This window comes from Fusarium subglutinans (genome assembly GCF_013396075.1).
Source record: "Fusarium subglutinans strain NRRL 66333 chromosome Unknown NRRL66333_c0000164, whole genome shotgun sequence".
NCBI lineage: Eukaryota > Fungi > Ascomycota > Sordariomycetes > Hypocreales > Nectriaceae > Fusarium > Fusarium subglutinans.
In genome coordinates, this window is record NW_023502227.1 from 96,797 (window position 1) to 117,231 (window position 20,435).

General features: G+C 48.3%; 6 protein-coding genes across 6 annotated transcripts; 3 read left to right on the forward strand and 3 right to left on the reverse strand.

Moving 5' to 3' along the window:
* Positions 1-4,652: 4,652 nt before the first annotated feature.
* FSUBG_9971 (uncharacterized protein) lies at positions 4,653-5,810 on the forward strand (the record flags this gene model as incomplete). The annotated part of the gene is made up of 1 exon (XM_036688540.1): positions 4,653-5,810. One exon carries the CDS (start codon positions 4,653-4,655, stop codon positions 5,808-5,810), a length of 1,158 nt encoding a protein of 385 aa, XP_036534565.1.
* Positions 5,811-7,391: 1,581 nt separating this feature from the next.
* On the forward strand, positions 7,392-9,112 carry FSUBG_9972 (oxysterol-binding OSBP; the record flags this gene model as incomplete). Its single annotated transcript, XM_036688541.1, has 4 exons — positions 7,392-7,486; positions 7,705-7,951; positions 8,028-8,705; positions 8,756-9,112. 4 exons carry the CDS (start codon positions 7,392-7,394, stop codon positions 9,110-9,112), a joined length of 1,377 nt encoding a protein of 458 aa, XP_036534566.1.
* Positions 9,113-9,704: 592 nt separating this feature from the next.
* Positions 9,705-10,630, reverse strand: FSUBG_9973 (uncharacterized protein; the record flags this gene model as incomplete). Its single annotated transcript, XM_036688542.1, has 2 exons — positions 9,705-10,233; positions 10,287-10,630. 2 exons carry the CDS (start codon positions 10,628-10,630, stop codon positions 9,705-9,707), a joined length of 873 nt encoding a protein of 290 aa, XP_036534567.1.
* Positions 10,631-11,549: 919 nt separating this feature from the next.
* FSUBG_9974 (TMA16-like protein) lies at positions 11,550-12,268 on the reverse strand (the record flags this gene model as incomplete). The annotated part of the gene is made up of 4 exons (XM_036688543.1): positions 11,550-11,698; positions 11,750-11,883; positions 11,936-12,032; positions 12,097-12,268. The coding sequence occupies 4 exons, from the start codon at positions 12,266-12,268 to the stop codon at positions 11,550-11,552; spliced, it is 552 nt and encodes a 183-aa protein (XP_036534568.1).
* A 1,359-nt stretch (positions 12,269-13,627) lies between these two features.
* FSUBG_9975 (exonuclease 1) lies at positions 13,628-15,970 on the forward strand (the record flags this gene model as incomplete). The annotated part of the gene is made up of 3 exons (XM_036688544.1): positions 13,628-13,640; positions 13,695-13,842; positions 13,897-15,970. The coding sequence occupies 3 exons, from the start codon at positions 13,628-13,630 to the stop codon at positions 15,968-15,970; spliced, it is 2,235 nt and encodes a 744-aa protein (XP_036534569.1).
* A 1,049-nt stretch (positions 15,971-17,019) lies between these two features.
* On the reverse strand, positions 17,020-18,657 carry FSUBG_9976 (ring-finger Ariadne-1; the record flags this gene model as incomplete). The annotated part of the gene is made up of 1 exon (XM_036688545.1): positions 17,020-18,657. The coding sequence occupies one exon, from the start codon at positions 18,655-18,657 to the stop codon at positions 17,020-17,022; it is 1,638 nt and encodes a 545-aa protein (XP_036534570.1).
* Between the last annotated feature and the right edge of the window lie 1,778 nt (positions 18,658-20,435).

Sequence of the window (20,435 nt, forward strand, 5' to 3'; positions counted from 1 at the left end):
CAATGTGCGATCATTACCCAAAAAATAACCCTTTCCACGGCCTCTGGTTGAGAGCATTGTCCGGAGGCGAACAGTGATATCTCTGAGAATTGTGGTGATATTGATGTAATGCAGAGAATTATTACAAATCAACTCATCCCCTCAATGAACAGAGCTTGCGAATTTCCTTTGTCACATTTGCTGCACCATTGTGAACTCGCCACGATCGGGAACTTGCGCATGGGTACCTTGTGCCGGTGGCACTCCGTGCGCCGCGGATTGCTGGAAACCTTTCTGGGATTTCGGTTTCGTTGCGAGGGCGTTAAACCTCAGGCTTTCATCGGAGCTTAGGAAGCACTTGTTGGAGAATCTGGGCTAGATCTGAGAGAGCAACGAATGGGCATGCAGGGGCAAATCGCTGCTTACCACCACCACGACGTCTAGATACGCGGTAGCACGTGCAGACGTGGTGGCATCGGCGCGTCGTCTCCCTCTCTGCTTCTCTGCCTTACGCTACGTTGATCTCATATCGACGCTGGGAACCGGCAGTTAAGGGGGGGACTGCTCAATCGTGCCGATTTTAGCTCTTGTTCTGTCCTCCTGGAGTCTAAAATGCGTGAGCTAGGTGAGCCGATCTCGTTCCGGGAAGTCAGAAACGTCATATTGTAGTGGCTGCAGCTTAAGAGGTTGTAAAGGTGCTGAGTGTACTCCGTATCCGCACGCCGCCGTATTGTTAAGCAAGAATGGGAATGCTAAAGATCGACACGGAGATGCTTTTAATTCCCATGGCGGACAACCAGTTGTGGCTTGTGCCGAGAAAATGTTGACAATGATTGGATGATTGGGACTGTCTGTGGCGGACAAATGTGGCACAAGCCAGTATCTCGAATTAAAAGGGACTAGCGCCGAAGGTTGCTGGGACGTGTATGCAGCCAGGGGAACTCAAGAAATTGTTAGTGCACCCTTGTAGCTTTGGGTACCTCTTCGTTGTGGACGAAGCTGGAGGGATGTAGGCCGGAGACGATGGTCCGGTCCGAAAAGTCCGACAGCACATTCCTTCCCAGAACAAGTTCCAAACAGAGCACGCACATTGACCTGAGAGCTCATGCTGTTTCAAGACATACATTGCTGCCCACAGTTTCTGGGCTGATAAATATTTCACTACGGAGTATGGATACTGTAGATATCACATTCGATCAAGGTTTCTCAACCTTCTCGATGCTGACCACTTTACCTTAGGTACGGATAGTGGGTAAGAGATGTTCCTGGTTGAGGGCTTTGCTTGTACGATCCGACCATTGCCAATCGAGTGAATTCAAACAAAGGAATTCAATAAGAATGGTATCTGATGATTACAATTCCAAAATTGCATGGAGATCGAAGAATGCTGGGTCGACGAAGGTGGGGAGGTTCGATAACACCAAAGGGAAGCATGGGTCATGTGTGGTTGGTTGCGAAACATCCAACAAGGGCGTATTATGGTTGCGGTTGTGGTGGGTGCTCGAGAAAGCTCTCCACTTTCGGATAAAGAAGCGAACTTTGACCTCTGACTAGTACTAAACTACGTACTTAGTACTATAGTAGTTACAAAGCCATCTCCCGTCTCCACGCGTGAGATCCTAGCTCATCAGTGACAATATAGTTTCAAGATTTGGTTTAGAAGGGTGTGGATGTTGACAGAGGTCAGTAAAAAAAGTCAAGCTCTCAGCTCAGCTCATCATGTCTCTAGGTAAAGATGGTGAACGACTAAGTGCGTTTGTTACTTACATGTAACAACGTTTGTTTGGCTGACACAAAAATTGGTCAAGAATGAGCCAATGTCAGACATCAGCACCTAAACGATACAAATCGAATTCACGGCCGTCCGAGACTTCTCGGGCGCTAATAAGGGAACCAAGATCTGAGCTCAAAACATCGTCATGGGCAATGAGTATCGCACATTCTCTCTTTTCTCGGCCTGACACTTCTGAATCTGACTCGCTGGGGATTAGGGATTAGTTATCATTTCCGTCGTGAGATGCGGTATCCTCCGTCCTTGTCTGTCAATCAGATCTTTGTTGGCTCCCCGAAAGATCCGTTCTCTACCAAGTTAGGTAGTATGTATTTCTTTTTCCCTTCCTTTTCTCTTCTTTTCTTTTCTTTATCCATGTGCCTTGGCGGCCCTGCCCTGGTGCAGCAGCCGCTCGATTCCCTGTGGAGGGACCCGCCCGTCTGGATCACCAATTTGGCCTCGAAAGGACGAGCTCCGATTGTGTTGCGATGCTCACCCCTATAGACGCTTCAGCCTCGAGACTCTTCCCATCGCAGCTAGCAAGCGCCCAGCAATGCTCTATTGTGATAGGAGCGTAGACGGATCGTAATTCTGGCTACCAAGTGCCAGGAACAGGACATGCCTTGGCTAACCAGACAATTACGTTCAACGCCTACTTAGCCGATGTTTAGGTACTGACTGTGGTGACCTGAATATGGAGTTACTGAGGTACTTGTTGATTAATTAACTGGCTCTGACTTTGCCAACGGCTAAGCATGGCACGTCTTCCCCCATTCTGCTGCACCGTGCCGTGGCACATAGGAGGAGTCTAGGAGACTACGGCACAATGCTCAGGCAACCTCGACATGGAAGAAGGCATGCAGATAGCCCAGCATGTGTTTGGATGCTACATTTTCTTTAAAGAGGGAACTGCCACGGGTGTGTACAAGAACACCAAAACCAGCTAGGGTGACCCAATGGAGAACCACGACGAGAGAGTAGGGGAATGGAAAACAGGGAACGGGGAGACAAATGCGGTGCCCAACTGACAACGTCCCATCTTGCATTTGATGGCGCCAATTGTACGGAAGACATGCTCCGTAGGTTTGGAGTCTCATCAGCATAAGTAATAGGTTCAGTCGAAACAAAAGAATGTTTGTTTTGTTAGTTGGGTCTTGTTACCTTTGGATCGCGATCTCTGAGACGGTCGAAACATGAGTTCACGATGAAAATGTCTTGACAACGGATCGCCTAGTCTTGAAACGATCGACCTACCTAGCCCACGCGTCACGCTATCGACGGGCTGCAGAAAGAATAGGACAGACTCTTGTCCATTGGTTGGAAACAGACTTCACCGTCTCGCTGGCAAGACCAAAGGAATATTAGCATTTGCATTGTACAGTAAAGCACAGCACAGCACAGCACAGTTACAACGCTACGACGCTTAGCTAGGACGCATAGTGGAAGGATTCACTTAGACAGTGGAGGTGCGTGAGGCCTGGCCTGTCCATTGAGTGAGACAGCCAATCCAGGCAAATAAGTTAATACAATACCGCACAGTAAGTAGCATGGGAGGAGGCTTAGCAGGATGGCATGATAAAATGGCAAGGTTCACTGTCCAAGGGTTCTCTTGGTGGGTTTCCGGGGTCCTTTCGGGCAAGATGCTTTGCCGATGCGATGAACAGAAGTCCATGCGTAGAGATTGCGATCGAGCAGACTTGACAGGCGTAGAGTGGCCTTTGTGACGCTGGGTGCCCAACGACATAAATTTGCAACATGTCGCGTAATTGCCGAACTAACTGGGAGGGATTCGGCGCTGCTTAGCATAGAGGTTACAGAGAGGCGTCGCTCTGTATGTACTGCAATCCTCACGCACGGCACAGAAGTGAAAGCTGAGCAGGGATTCGGCTGTGTGAAGTACCTTATCCATGGTTTTGGACAGATTGGGGCTATGCTGTTTCTCAATTCGCATGTCCTATTCGTGGATCTTCTAGAGAGTGATCTAGGAGTTCCTGGATGTCTCTAGATGTTTGAAACGATGGAGATGAGTTGATCGTTGGTTCAGAGGAGAGCTGTCTCTGAACTACGGTATCTACCATCCTTGTACACGGCTGCGGTGGTAAATTCTGAACCCGGGCGGCCGTGGTTGGCGGTTCTCTCAATAAGACCGGGGTGAACCGAATGGAGATGGCAACCTCACAGAGGTCCAGCCACTAAGTGATGAGGACCGGAGGAGTGCCGGGGGCATAAATGCATCCATAGATATGCGGAACCTGAGGGGGGGGTAATAAGGTAAAGCTACCGTAGAGGGAGGGGCTACCTAGCAGGCTAGGTCGATACGGGACGGTACTTATCCCTCGTGCTTAGCGCTAACAGAGAGCTCTTGATCGAGATCGATCGTCATAACTACGCTCGATCATAGTCGTGGGATCGCCTTCGGATCGAGCTGCAAGTTCTTCCCGCGTCTGCAACCCGCCTGTCCTTGTCGCTGTCCATTTGGTTAGCTTTCGGTTTTTTTCTGTTACCCTGTTTGTGTATAATACAAGAGCGTCGCCCGGCCCCCTCTCGGGACTTTCTTGATTTGACCCAATATTTCTAAATCTAAAACTTCTCGCCTTCGGATTGGTGTGACTTCTCGTTAAGAAACTCAAAACTTAAAGCACTCATAAGAATACCTACCTGTTAAGGTGCCGACCCAGAACATACATATCTCCTTCCAGGCACCTCGAGAATACTTCTGCGTCTCCCATACACATATGCCAACCTATTACCTTCTTCCTTCGACGATATCGGATTGAGAGCATCTTGATCCAGGTCTGTCCAGCATTCAACAATCAAAGCCGTCAGCCTATCGACATTCCACCACCCTCCAATCGTTGGTCACTTGTCAAATAGTTGTCAAAGCCAATTGCCTAGCGCCAATATGCCCAAAAGATCCCTTGATGCCGCGAACATGGGTGGCCCAATCAAGCCTGCCCCAACCCGAAAGGTAAACTTATACCTCAACCCTTTGCAATGTATGTACAAGGACAATATCGCTAACATGTATGTCCAGACTGAGCGATCCCATGAAGAAAACCAAGAGCGAGCGTATATTGCTGCCTCAAGGCGAGCGGATCGAAGCCTCGAAGCCCGTGTTCAGTCGGCTAAGATGGCTAGCGAAATCCACAAGAAACGAACTGGCAAGGCCTTCCGAATCACAGAGGAGATTGTTATGAAAGAGGAGATGTACGAGGAAGAGGATGATGAATTCCCTAGATCATACCGGATTCTCAAGCAGAGCATGCAAACCGACAACCCCGCCTTTAATGCTAGAGTGGACGCATATCTCAATACCCGTGTGGCCATGTCACAAATGATCTCGGCCACTGAGAGCGACTGGCGCAATAACGAAATCAATATGGAATTCGCGAGGATGTTCCCTCGGGCTGAGCAACAAGCCCAGTCTCTTTCCCACAGATACTCCGCACCGGGCTACTCAGCACTTCACACACAAAACAACACTATCTCATCCCCCATGGAGCAGCATTTTGAGCCAAACTTCCAGCCTATTAACTATGGCCAACCGGGTAACAATAGACTTGGCGATCGAAGCCTTTCCATGTCAGGCCCCATTTCAGAGCCAAGGAATGACACAGCCATGTCGCCATCAGCTCTCACGCCAGGTCTAGGGTCCCATCCCGAGACGCCGCAATCTCATTGCACCACCTCTTTTGCAACCGTTCAACCGACTCATATGATGGAATATAACCCAGACAGCTCGGCTTTCACCTCCGAACTACCGGCTGAGGCCAGGCTGTTGATGGGTGGGGGCATGAACGAGACCTTTAGCTCTGCCCTTTATCCTGAACCTCACAACTGGGGAGTTCCTCAATCTTATCCTTACAGCGGCGATTCCAAATACATTAAGGAGGAAGACGCTGGCCTCGGCGTCGCTGGCGAGAGTTATCCTGAGATATCGGATACGCTACCATGGGATCGCTTCGATACTGGCACACCCACCAAAACCTTCGGCGATCAAGAGCCTGCTTGGGATTATTTTCTCAATGAGAATTGGGGCAATGACCAGCAGCAGCAATAAACCCAGTTGCCGATTGACATTTTTTCCCCTTTCTTTTTTTCAGCTATGATTTTCATGATACTCTTATCAGCGATATAGTAGTAGTGTTTGCCAAGTCCAAAAATAGCACTGTCACCTGGCTCATTTTTAAACACTCTTACTCGACATGCGTGGCGCTCGAGGGATAGATATTGAATGTTTGTATGTGGCATGAAAACGGTCGAGGTGGCTCACCTGCATTTGTTAGAATTGCAAAAAGGCTTGCGCCTGGAGTTTTGCACACCTGCTGGAATTGTTTATTTATCACTATGGAATCTTTGTTGTATATATATATCAACATAATAACAAATGAGGTTTTGTTTCAGCAGATTTATCCACCGTTTCCTGGTCGATACGACGTCTGTTAGTGAGAGTGTTGTATCCAACAAAGAGTGAGTTCATCCGGTCTCGGTGTCACAAGAACAAATGAGAAGCTATGACGGCTGGGGATCAAAGGTGAAGAGGCGATTGGTGCCATCACTAGCATCTATCGAAAGCATTGGATGGATGTTTTAAACTGCTTTGGTGCCTCTAGTCACGAGAGCAACAACTATGGCAATCCTTTCAGTATCCTGAGGTTAGTGATATGTTCACGAGTGCTAGTCCAGCTGAATGGGCAAGCTCACACCACTGGCACAGCTGAACAAGACCCCGTGCTAATACTGTTTGACAAGAATTAAGCCCATGAAAGGCGACTTTGGGTTTAGTAGAAATTGTTTTGTTGCCTTTCAAAGTTTCACCGAAATATCAAGGAGGAGATGGACGAATGGATAGTATTAGAATTCGGGGACAATGCCATGTGCGCTGATGATTGGCTTGACCAAGTTGTGTGCGACCACCGATAGGAATCGTATCAGTCGAAGTGGTTGAGTAGCATCCATGCGTCGATCATTGTGCATTGTCAAGTTGCACAAATCTTGTCAAGGTCGATGCAGTGCTGCGAGATTTTCAGAACTATTGTACATATCATCTCCGTATTGCCTCTGAAACATCAATTTTTTTGAATAACTAAGGTACTGAGGATCTTACCTCACGACACCCAAGCAAAGTTCATCTCAACGTTTATCGAACACTCTCACCCCACCAATCCAGAGGCGCCGATGCGCGCTGCCATCGATCTCAGGCCGTTCGAGCCAAGAAGCGTGAAATAATGTAGGGTACGGCCTATGAGCATGGACAATACAGAAGTCTTACCAGGTACCTGAAGCCCCCCAGAAATTTAGGGGCTTCTAAGAGTTGCATTTCGTTTGGCCTGGACCAGAACCCACCCCGCCAAAAACGTCACCAACACCGCCCGCTTCCCTTCTTGACTTTTGCGATTCAGTCTGCAACCCCAACCCAAGGCTTCTATTTTTTTTCTTCGCTCTCACCTCTTATCTTTTTTTCTTTTGTCCCCGGGATCGTCTCTTTTCCACTACTACTATATTAGCTGCAGTCTGTTGCATACCTATCGCATCGACCCCTGCTGCGTGTCGTTACTCTTCACCAAAAGCCATATCGACAGCCTAACCCACTACCATCAAGCATCGTCTTCCTTCATCGACTCCAAGCTTATCAACGACCATGTCGTCATCGACACCGCAACCCACGGTCGACGCGCCTGACGAGACGCAGAGCGATACTTCCAAGCTGCGAACATTTCTGGGGATTTTGAAGAAGTAAGAGACTCACAATTACTCCCTCGGCCATGCCATGCCGTGAGAGCGTCCACCGCTCTGTTGGGGTCCAAGCCAGCGAAATCGGACGACAGATCCGCTTCACGTAGAGCGGAGTAAGCAGTGGAAGCAAACCTGGCAACGGGAAAGGACTTTTCATTCAAGACACCGGATGATGCCATTATTTGTTTTCAAATGCTGACCGCTTGTTGCGACGATAGGTTCATCGGCGTTTCAGATCTCGCAGCAGTTAGATTCTCGCTGCCGTCGCAGTTGCTCGAACCTACTCCGAACTTGGAATACTGGACCTATATCGATGCCCCCAATGCCTTTGTTGCTATGGGCACTTCCGATGACCCTCTGGATCGAATGCTCGAGGTCGTGCGCTTTTGGCTGACCAAGGATCTAAAGTATGCCAAAGGAAAGCCCTGCAAACCTTATAATTCATGTCTCGGCGAGTTCTTCAGGGTACGCAATCTTTTTCTGCTTCCGCCAATACAAATCATACGATGATTAGATTCCAGAAACACTGACTGTTTTGTAGTGTAACTGGGAAACTGAAGATAACGCTCCAAAAATCGACACTTCAAGCCTCCAACAGACTAATGGCACCTCCAAGGGTGGCCTTTCAGTGCTGAAAGTGGCAGCAAAGGGGGATAAGAACGCTTCAAACGTCTCACTCTCTGTGCCCCAGCATGGCGCTGCAAAGGACGACAAGCTTATTCGCGTCTCCTATCTCACTGAACAGACCTCACATCACCCCCCTGTGAGCGCCTTCAACGTCACCTGTCCCGAGAAGGGTATCACAGCCCGCGGCTTCGACCAGATCACTGCCAAGTTCACAGGCACCTCCGTCAAGGTCCTTCCTGGGGAGCACAACATGGGCATCTTCATAACCCTCGAAAAGCGTGATGGCGAGACTTACCAGCTTACCCACCCGGCGGCCCATCTGGGTGGTCTTCTCCGCGGAGCTTTGAGCGTGTCGGTCAGTGAATTCGCTTACATCACATGCCCCAAGACCAAGATCAAGGTCATTCTGCACTATGTGGAGGAAGGCTGGCTGGGACGCACAACAAACAAGATTGATGGCGTCGTCTTCAAGTACGATCCCGAGAACGATGACAAATCTCGAGTTCAAGACGTGCCTGATGAAGATGTCCTTGCTCGGTTGAGTGGTCCATGGAAGGAGAAGGTCGTTTTTACTCTCGGTCCAAGACCAGTTGTAAGTGGCAATCTCACTGTGTCCAAGTACATAAACCTAACCGACGGCAGAAATCCGTACCTGTGGAAGAGCAATACACCATTATCGATATTGCACCTCTCAGTGTTGCGCCCAAGATCATCCCTCCCAAGGAGAAGCAGCTTCCCAACGAATCTTTGACCCTTTGGGGTGGTGTTACAGATGCTATCCACGCCAAACAATATGGCAGGGCTACTCAGGTGAAGGTCGAGCTCGAAGAGGCCCAGCGCGAGAAGGCCCGGCAACGTGAGGCCAACAAGGAAACGTGGCAGCCCGTCTTTTTCAAACATGTCACCGGTAACGATGGCAAGCCCGATCTGACCGACAAGGGCCGCGAGGTCCTCGAGCGGGCGCAAAAGGGTGACTGGTCGCTCGAAGGCATCATGTAGACGTTCACCTTTGTTTCGATTTCTGGGTTGTGTCTTGCATTGGATGCGATTTTCTTCCACAAACACGAACAACCGAGGGAATCTTGGGAGCTTAGTCGTTGGGATTGCTGTACGAAGTATTTCTTTTGGACTTTTCTGTGTCAGAAAGACACTTCTGGAATAGAGCTTTATTGCGCCGGAGAGTAGCACGGGGGTGATATATGCATCAGAAATCGATGAACCCCGAAGATGCATGGCGGGCTTGCGCACTCGTTACTTGGAGTTGTGGGAGTTTTTGAGGTCTAGGATTATTGCTGACTAGATAGCAAGATTCTCTTGACGATGTATCGCTTACTATTGACTTCGCTCACAATCGTGACTGTTCAATGCGGTCAACTAATCGACACTACGCATCACAATCTCAAAGGGATACAGTAAAGCTGGCATCGTATCGTTACACATATCTTAGCGTGCATTTGATCTCGTGGATCTTATCCTATAGTACAAGAGTGGCAATTCTTACTTTTAATACATCGTATCTGAAACCGGAGACTCCTCTGTTCTTCCATACCCTGAGAAACTTTTTATCGCATTGGTTGACTCATCAGCCACCCTAAGCATCAATGAAAGCCTTGACGTTGTTCAGCCACCGAGTGTACTCTCGCTGCTCCTTGACGTCCACGTAGTCGGGAACAAAGACAGCGAGGGCTTGAGTGATGCCACGCTCCTCGAGGAAGCGCTCCATGAGAACCTGAAGGTCATCGTCGAGGCTGCCAAAGGGAGGTCCGGGGTAGACATCAGCACGCTTCTGGGCGGCGTCGGGGCTCTCGACCTTGGCAACCGAGGCGTCGGAGTAATAGAAGAGGTTCTCGACAACAATGTGTCCTTCCTGAGCGCTGGCATCGATGTTCAGGGCTCCAGAGGCCTTGCCGGGCTTCTCGACAACAATTGATAGGTTGATAGGGGGGTTGCTCTCCTCCTCGGCATCCTCTTCGAGCTCTTCATCGATTTCCTCGTTTGCGCGAGCGTTGCGCTGGCTGCCCTGGGCGCCCTCATCCTCGAAACCCTCGTCCTCGAGTGCGCTCTCCTCGCCGTACGGGTCGTAGTTGGTGATGTCGGCAATGGAGAAACTGATGGTGATCCTGCAATATCGTTGTTAGCTGGCTGTTGAAACCAATGGGGTACGAATACTGACTTCTCGTCGCCAAAGTCGCGAACCAGCTTGACAATCTCCTGGCCGGGTGTGTCAATGAGCTCAAAGGCGCTGTTGTTCAAGAAATCCTTGATGCTAGCAGGGTCCTGCTCGCTGGCCTTGATGTCCTCCTCGATTTTGATCTCGCTCTCGAGCTTGGCGCTAAGCTCACCATCGTTCTCGGTAGCCTTACGGAAGCTTGTGGTAGAGAATGCAGCCTGAGCGGGTCGTAGGGCAGAAGCAGCCTTGGTGAAGGCGCTGGGACGGGCGGTCTGTCGCAGAGCAGCGCCTGAGAGCCGGGAGACAGCGCGGGGCGCAGATCGGACGACGTTACGGGCAGAGAACATTGCGATTAAATTATTGAGGGACTGTTATAAAGTGTATAAATCGTACAGGGGGGAAGAAATGGTCGTTGTTGAGGGAATTGGAAGAGATTTGTGTTGTATACAGAGGATGATAGAAGCTTCTAAAGCAACTCAAAAGCTCGTCCTGAAATTTTTGGGGGACGACAACTTCCCGGCGGGTTTGCTAATAATTTACTGGACTAAGACTGGACGATCCCTCCCATCAGAGCGGGGCATTACCATCACGTGGGGTTAGAAACTGTAAAAGGAAGCAATTTTTACTGATGACAATTAATGGCGGTCGAAAGGACATCAATTGTTATGTGGATTTGGTTTGAACTTGGATCCTACATTATTACGATAGGTAGGTAGTTCGGAGCATATCACGAGTAAGAAATGCTGGATGGTTCCGGTAAACTTTTCCTGGCCAAAGAGTTCCCTGTCTGAACATGACATGTTAATTTGAGTCGCCATTGAGTTGGAATACCACACAGCTGTGGGTAATGTAAGAATTGTGAGCGCAAGAAGACTTGTAGCTTCCCCCTCTCCCTCTAATTCAGCCTAACCGCATGAATCAAACCATCCTCCAACACAATACCCACCCATCACTAAAGACCATTGATGTGATGTCCAGGCAGCTTGTTCATGCCTAGCTTCTAGAATCTTCCTGTATTGCTTGTGGTAGGAAGATATTGGCGATAGATTCCTTTTCCATCGGATCCATAGAATCGGTTTGTGTTGTATTCCTTGGTGTTGATACTGAGCACTTGACGGAGGTTATGGTCTCGCTCGTTTGACCCGGTTTCTTTCAAATAGTCCTTGTACAACTACTGCATGGTCGAGTTCGCCTGTATGTAAGACGGCAGTCATCCCACTTCCGGTTGTGATATGTATTCAGTACATGCCGATATGCACTAGATACTCAGTTGGTGCCGCCTGATGGGAAGCTGGTCGGTCTGACTTGGCCTTCACTATTGACCTTGACCCATTTCAGTTGGGTCAGATATGACCAGGAGCCTTCCCAGAGGTGAAGTGCGTTCACATTGGCATTGTCCAAGAGATCAGGCATAACTGCCGCAATGTCAGTTGCCTCCATATTCCTTGCAAGTTTACAAAACATACCAAAACCACTCTTGTACTCTTCCTCTAGTATGTTGATTTTGGCCTTAAGGAGATCTTCTTTCACACTGGCAGGCCGGCCAGGACGACGGGCCTTCTTGGTTTCGCTATACTCCTCATCGTATTGATGAACGAAACTAGGAATTCCTTAGTAATCTTTGCAACCCAAGAATATTCCTCAAGACTTACCTGTGAATCATGCGCTGAACCTCATCGATTTCCGGTGCACCTTTGTTATCTCTGTCTTTAAGGCGCAGAGCTTGTTGAAAGAAAGCAACACGGTCAACTGAAAGGCGGTTAGATAAGTAAGTTACTACGAGAGTTGGCCGAGTCGTTTGTTCATAGTGTACCTAGAGGTTGTTCCTTTTTACTTCTGGCAGCTGCGAGTTTCTCAATGCGCTGATCTCTTACACCAGCCTTGTGAAGGCGCATCGAGTCTCTGGACTTTTCATGTAGAGCATTGACGACGCCATTTCTCTTCTTGGAAATTTGCTTGCGGGTCTTGTGAAGAGTGGTAGGCATGACGAATCTTGTCTTTGGGGTGCTGTATGTGTATTATCAGCTTGTGTAAACTAGATATGTGGTTGTGGCTATAACCTGCAAGGATTTTTTTCTTTCTGAATACTTACCTGGCTGACCTAGCCTGGGAGGGAACATTCAGTGCTCCACTATTGCCATGATAGGCCAGTAAGATTTCTTAGATGGATATACATAGTTGACATCAGTGGTTTCATGAACTGAAAAAGCACTTCAGTAAGTGCATGGCGTGGTAGGAAATACATAATTCTAACCTTTGCATCCTGGCTGAGATCCCAGTCATATACGCGTACTCGGTGTTTTCGATACTTGGTTGATTTGATCATTATATATGTACTTGTCGCAACTCCATGATAGGTGATAGTGAGTTGAGAAGAGGGGGAGCCAATGAAGTAATGCAACGATTAAAATGTCCTAGACATGATGCCATGCTTGAGACCGCTTTCAGTCTCTTACATTTCGTGTGTCTCACACTTTGATAACTAGCCCTCGGGGAGCAAGAAAACACTGGCTTGATACAGGGTATTAAAATAAACTCAGTAAAGAGCCCCCTAAGCTTAGGCTAGATTTACCTAAATATTTTTATTGCTTAGGGTCAAGGGCTTGTGTTTTCTTTCCTCCCCTAGCTAGCTAACTCGAGAAGAGCAAATTGAAGGGCAGCTATGGACTTAACGGCTCTACATGTTCAGTGGGGCTTTTAACGATCTCATGGAAGTTGCTGGGGAAATACCGAGCTGCAGGAACTAGGCTTATCCTAGGGGTTTAGTGGTCTCAGGAATGGAAACAGCGCCTATCGACGCGCCTATGGAGCCCATTAAGATGGAAGCTTCAGGGGTCGCGTCCCATCCAAGCGCCATCTTAGGCAGCCCACTACACTAAGTGCTTTCGTCCAAGGCTGTTGACCTACCTGGGGACCTAAGTACCTACCTAGGTAGGTACCTTAGCAAACGATCACCACAAACAAAATATCTCCACCTCTAGAGACGTCTCTTTCAACAACCTTTAACTTGGAGCCGCGCCTTCGGCCTTAACAAGATTGTACCTCATACTTGTTTGCGGACTTGACTGTTTTATATCTCAAATCCGTTGTTTGTGAGACAGGTCTGTTCGTTTAATCACCGCCGCCCTCGATATCGCTGCACGATCTGCCATCGCGTCCTTATCAGCTTTTCGACGCGTCTATCCTCGGCACCACAAAGCTCATTACGGCCCATCTCAATGTTTAATTGTTGACGCATGCAAAGACGAACCAATCTGGCTTGAAGCTACCCAAGTCCCTTTTGGGGCTGCGACTGCAAAGCCCAACGATCTCGCTACTAGTACTGAAGCCCTCCAGTCTTCAACATGGGTGTATCAGGTATATATATCTCCGAATATCCATTACTGTCTACATAAACTGATCGTTCTCAAGGGCTCCTGCCTCTTCTCAAATCGATTCAGAAGCCGACTCAGCTCAAAAAGTACGATGGCCAGGTTCTCGGAGTTGACGCGTACGGTTGGCTCCATCGTGCCGCCTATTGCTGTGCATTAGAGCTTGGTCAAGGAAAGCCAACGCAGAAGTAAGTCGGAGGAGTCAACCCTATCACAAAAGTGCACGCTAACACCATTGCCAGATACCTGCATGCTGCCATGAATCGAGTACGCATGCTTCGGCATTTTGGTGTGACACCCTACATGGTATTCGATGGCGATTTTCTCCCAAGCAAAGCTGCTACAGAAGAATCCCGGGAGACCAATAGAAATGAGAAGAAAAAGGCTGCGATGGAACTGTTGCGCGCCGGAAAACCTGCCCAGGCCACACAGGAGTTCCAGAAATGCATTGATATCACCCCTGAGATGGCATCTGCCCTCATTCAACTGCTCAAAAAGCTTGATATCCCTTACGTTGTCGCCCCCTACGAAGCCGATGCACAGCTTGTCTATCTCGAGCGACAGGGTCTCATCAACGGCATCATCTCGGACGACTCGGATCTCCTCGTTTTCGGTGCCAAGAAGCTTCTCACCAAACTGGACCAATATGGCAACTGTATAGAGATCAACCGCAAGGATTTCTGCGCCTGCAGAGAGGTTTCATTGACCGGTTGGTCTGATACCGAATTTCGACGAATGGCCATCTTCAGTGGTTGCGACTATTTGCGCGGACTCCCAGGCATTGGGCTGAAGACAGCATATCGTATGCTTCGCAAGACAAAGGCACCAGAGCGGATTGTCCGGATGGTTCAGATGCAAGGGAAAAAGGTGTCCGAAAATTACTTGACGCAGTTCTACCAAGCCGAACTGACATTCCTGCATCAGTGGGTTTTTTGTCCGACCAAACGGGAACTGGTTCACCTTACAGATCTGGACGGAGATCGGAAGGCAGATGAGATGCCCTTCATCGGAGCCTTTGTAGAGCCTGAGATAGCACGATCAATCGCCAGAGGTGACATGAACCCAATCACCAAGACTTTAATCGTCACCTCGACAACACCTTCCAAGAGAAGGCATTCACAGCTGGCCCATGGTGCCACTGACCAGCCTCCACCTACGATGAAGCCTATCAGCTCCTATTTCAAGGGAGCCAGTCGGATACCTATGGGCGAGATGGATCCTAATTGCTTTGAAGTTGACCCTCAGAGGGTTTCTCAGATTACTGGAGGAGGGTTGGTACCACGCGTGTTTCCGCTCCCCAGGCCGTATCTTGAAGAAACGACTCAGGCTGCTCCGAGTCACTCTCCGGGTTCATATGTGACCCGTACCCGCACATCTCCAAGACTTCATCGCCGCCGTACGGAACCCATCGCCAACATGCTCAACAATTTTGTCAACAATCATAATACTACGAGGCGCACGTCTTCTGAAGGCACCGAGCCTTGCCGTACCATTGCTAGCGCATCGACTGACCCTGCAAATCGACCACCCAAGAAGGCGCGTTTGTGTGAGGAAAACGAAGCTGGGCCTGAGGAAGATTTGCCACAAAAGAGCAGATTTTTCCCTGCGCCGAAAATACGGAGGAGTCCAAGGCGGGCGAAGAGCGACGCTTATCTATTCTCTGATGATTCGCTCGATGAAGCGCTTCTCGCATTACCTGATTTTGACGGTTGGAAGCCTGCCGACAAAATCAAGAAGAGTGTGTCGGTGTTTGAAGAGAGGCAGAGCCAAGAGACTTCAACAACTGCAGACAGTGAGAGCCATATCTCGTTTGTCAAGGATGACGAAAGCTCCATGTCATCATTTGACGCTTCCATGCCTCCTCCTTCATCTGCGGCGTCTGCATCGCGGGTTTCTTCTACTCCCTCGAGACCAGATATCCGTCAGTTCTCTTATACTAAACCAAACGAGACACCTGCTTCAACTGTATCACGCCGCTCTTCCGTCTTCAGTGCAGGCTCTACCCCCTCAACTGCACCTTCAACTGCACCTTCTCGCATGACCCCTCTACAGCGTCTTGGTGCTCGTGCGATGAACGGCCCAATGTCCCCCAAGCTACCCAAGCCGCGCACCGACAACACCGACAAGCAGTTCCTCTCTAGTGTACCTGTCAACCCTGCATTTGTACCTTTGCCAAAGGTCAATCTGGATGAGGTCGCAGACCTTAATAAATGCGGAAGCGAAGATCAAATCGTCCCCGCTAGTGACGAAGAAGATGAAGATGAGGTCGACCTTCCTCCCAAGAAACTCAACCTATCCCGTTTTGCCTTCGCATAGAACTTACATTCTTGCTTGGAAACCTCTCATCTTACAGCCAACAAAATTTCCAAAGCGAGGCTGGTCGTAATGAACATAGCATTTGTCGGGCGTTCTTCTTTTGCTTTTTCATTGTAACTACAGTATTGTTTACTAAACTGTATGGAGGGAACAGAATATGGGCGGAGCTGGAGTCTTAGGGAACTAGTGCGTGTCTGTCTATGCATTAAACAACGGAAGACAACATGAGTAAGTCAAATATTAGATAGGCGTTTTGGCAATCTTACTTTGTTGTCAAGATCGTAAAATAAGGCAATTGGGCCATCATATCCCAGTTGCATCCCGGCCGTACGATCCTCACTAACACTTCGAGCTTGCAAATTGGCTATGGTGTTACAAAAATTGCCTCTGCGATTTGCAACAGTGCTACACTTTAGTCATTCTTGAATATCTAAAAATAAAATTAACAGCATATGTGATTGTTCTCATTTACGTGCCCGCTTATTGAATATCATGATCCTTACCACCAAGAACTGAAAACACCATGCCATAACAAGTCTATAAACCAAAATATTCCAGGCTCCAGCAGCGTAACCCTTTCTTCACGCCAACGCCTCTGGCAGCGGGCCAACGCCATGATCCCATACCTCGTCGATTTTCAGGGGGCAACAGGTCACGATGACTGACGACGAGAGAACTGTGGGAGAACAGCAAGAACAAATGATACAGGAATAGATTGGGGCCAAGTTTAGGAGCAGCCAACAAGTTTGGGCAAATTTTCTTTTCCTGCGAAACCTTGCTGTGCTATCTTCATCAAATCCGATGTTTGTGCAAAATTCAGGGCTCAGTAGTACAGCCAACCAGTGGAGGCATAGCCCTGATACACAGCAACCATTGGGATTTAGGCCAATGGCTTCTCTAACTTCTTCGTGCTGAAAAAGTCATTCTATTGAATAGTGGTTCTGGTGTTGTGTCGTAATTGAGCCTCAGCGACGGTTGACGGGCGCAGAAGTGGTCGCAGATAATAGGTCCGAGTTGAAAATCCATTTACCTAAAGGCATGAACATTAGTTAAATGGACGGGATACTGGAAGGGGCCAGGGTGGTAATACCAATTGCAAGGTTCTCAGCTGTATCCTCAAGCAGAATGACTCGACGCTTGTTGCAGTATGAGGTTTTGTCCATGATGTCAACTTTGAGTTTGGAGTCAGACAATTCTGCAGTGGGTTTCTCGAACATTTCAGACAAGTTCTCCACGGCCATCTCGAGGTCTTTCTGGTTATCCTCAAAAATCTCTGTCAAATTGTTCCTGGCGAGATAAAAAGCAAAAGCATATGTCCACTTGAGTGTTTGTCGACATGTTTGGAGAGCCTGAGAAGCGGAATTGAGGTACTGAACCTCGATCCAGGACATTCCCGAAGCTGTCTGAAGCTGAACCATCTTCTTTTCAGTCTTTTGAGCAATGTCTTTATCGAGCTTGGCCGATTGTTCGTGGTTAGCATATCGGTTGTAGTAGTGCAAATATCGTTCGAGAGATGTCCGGGATTTAGCTTGTGCATCACGAGCTTCAGATCCGCTCTTTTCCTCATATCTATTGCAGTTATACCAGCTGGTGCCGTGCTCTGACCAAAGCCCCATGCACATCCAGCAAAACTCATATTTGCACTTTCGACAAGTCATGTGGTTGCAGCCTCCGTTCTTTTCGATCGTCGAGTTACACTTTGGGCATTCTTTAGTGTTGGCTGAGATCCAGTTGGCTGTTTCTGAGTCGTCGGCGCACTTCTTGAGCCATTTCTTAACCAGCTCACAGGGAGCTGGTTGGTGGTCCGGGTTCGGACAACCAAAGCAGAATCTATACCCGCATCGACACTCGACAGTAGGGACGATCTTGCCCAAGTCCTTCTTTTTGACGCCGCACTCGAGAGCGTTGGGACAGTCTGGGGCAGGACACCACTTAAAATTGTCCTTGTCTTCGACGTACGTTCTGTTGAGTAATTCCTGATATCGATCTGCGAGTGCTGGGGTGACCAGAACATCGAGCGACGCGGAGTCAAGGATACGACCGCATCCATCAGAGGGGCATTGGATCCTAGCAGCCTCGCCCTCTTCACGGATCTTTTGTGTCAAGTAATGGCGGTAGCAATCAACACAGTAGCGATGACCACATTTCATGGCAAATGACTCGAGGCCCTCCTCATCCTCACAGCATATGTCACATGCGAAGCCAGGGATAACCTCCAGCTGTGGAGGGCTGGATGTATTGCTGCTTAATCCAGCAGCTTCGAGCACTTTTTCTGGCCTGTCCATATAATCCTCAAGCAGCCTCTCCTTGTTCCATCGGAAATGGCGAAGCAAGATGGCCGCATCCTCTTTCTGCATGTCTAAAATCATATTGACTTCGCTGATCATGTCATCTTGTTGGCGTTGAATATCACTCGGTTCATAGACTTTGTATGATACCACATGTGCGGATTTCTTCTTCTTCTCTGCATCTTTAATCAGACCAAAGTCAGGATCGGGCTCGTCGAACTCTTCGTCATCAAAGTCTGTCATATCAATGTCATTAGTAATCAAGGTAGTAGAGTATGGGGGATCTCGGAGGATATTGGGAAACACACCTTCACCTGCGGATATCTCGTCGCCGCTCTCGTCCTGCATTATCTCGTCGTCGCTCGAAAGAGCCGACATGTATTCCTCCTCGGAATCCATGGGGTTACTGGCGGTGGTGAGTGGGGTCGGGGGCAGGGCGTGTTTGTCTACGACGGCAGCTGAGGCGATGACTCTCTTGTTGGGCTCTTCGTCTCTGTTGGCAGAGGATATCGTCGCCTCAGCAGCCTTCCGCTTCCTCGTGGTGGGGGGAATCGTGGCGGTTTAAGGGAGGTCTTGGGAGAAGACCAAGGATGGAAGGATGTCTGAGGGTACAGAGCAGAAGTCGGGAGGTGGCGTTGGCGTTTGACGGCGGGTGACTAACAGCAGTAGCCTTATGTGAAGCACCCAAGTACGTAGCCTGGAGTAAGGCAAGATGATGTAGGTAGGTATGGTACCTATGTAATAGAATGGCACTGTAGCGAGGAGGGTCGAGTAAGAGTCAAGTGAGGCCGAGAGGGGTGCCTATGACGGAGCCAGTGCCATTAAATTCGGCATAGGTAGGTACCTAGGTTAGGTAGGTAGGCAGGTACTCAGCAGAGGAAACAAGGCCTGTGCTAAGATGTACTAGCCGTCTTGACGAAGTCGACACCAGTGAACTAAAGAGGGGATAAGCAGGTCGTTGATGGGGGAAAAAAGTTTTATGTTGAAACATCAGCCTTCGAGATGATGATAAATAAAAGTCACACGCTTTCTCTTTCCTCACTTCAGTTGACCGGACTGCCCGACCATTAACTTAGCACGGGAAGGCGGGACGGTACGGTGGGGGAGCAGCTGAATCGGAAGGCACGATAGTAGGCAGCAGACCCGGGCTATGTGGGTAGGTACCTTAGGCAGGTAGTCAGGCTCCAGCCTGAAAAAGAAAGAACAAAAGAAGTGGGCCATGGGTGGTATGGCGAGTGAGGTGTAGCCTGTTGAACCTGTAGGCCACTGTCGACGTTCAGAACTGTCTTTTAAATGTTTCCTTCCTACCTTCTGTCAAAGCGTTCTGACTTAAGTTTATTGACATGCAGTAAAGTCGTTTGTATCTCGATATTGATGTTTTGGTAGTAAACGTAAGGCCTGTGTTCTCCATTCCATCAACCTAAGACTCACGGTCATAACCAACCAAGAGTTGTTCCACGGGTATCAACCATCCCGAGGTAGCTGAGGTGGGCGGTGACTCCTAAGACAAAGTATTACTAGGGAACTTATTAGCACTGGACTAGCCAAATGATTATACCTCCTTATATTGTCCCGTTGTGTTTTTGAGTGGTTTTGTGTCTCCCATTGAAGTATACTACGAGTTGCTATGTCTAGGACAGTATGCATCGATGAAATCGGTGCAAGTTCAGCAGTGGAAATAATATTCAGTTTTCCCGAGTAACTTTACTAGCCGATAAGATAATTTGAACATGATTTCTATCTCATTACCTAGCACTCCTCACTCTGTCAGGTCAAGAACAGAATGAAATATGTTATGGAGGTTTAGATAATGGTTATCCTGCTCCGGCTACCCTATACGCAGCCAAACCGTTAGAGCACTAGGTTACCCATAACTTCCCTTAAACATAAAACTCCTTAGTAAATGCTATTAAGAAGCTATACCTAAATATACTAAAAATACTAATAAAGTATAAAATACTAAAAATTATTATAGTTACTAGCCTTAATAATAAAACTATACTTAGTCTTATACTTAATATACTTAGTAAAATAGCTAGAAATATATAAAGTACTTTCCTTAAGAATACTAAAATAAATATTTATAATAAAAATATTATAATACTTCCTAACTTTATATAAAATAGAAAATATATAAGAAATAATATATTTATTAGTAATAATATTATTATAGCTAA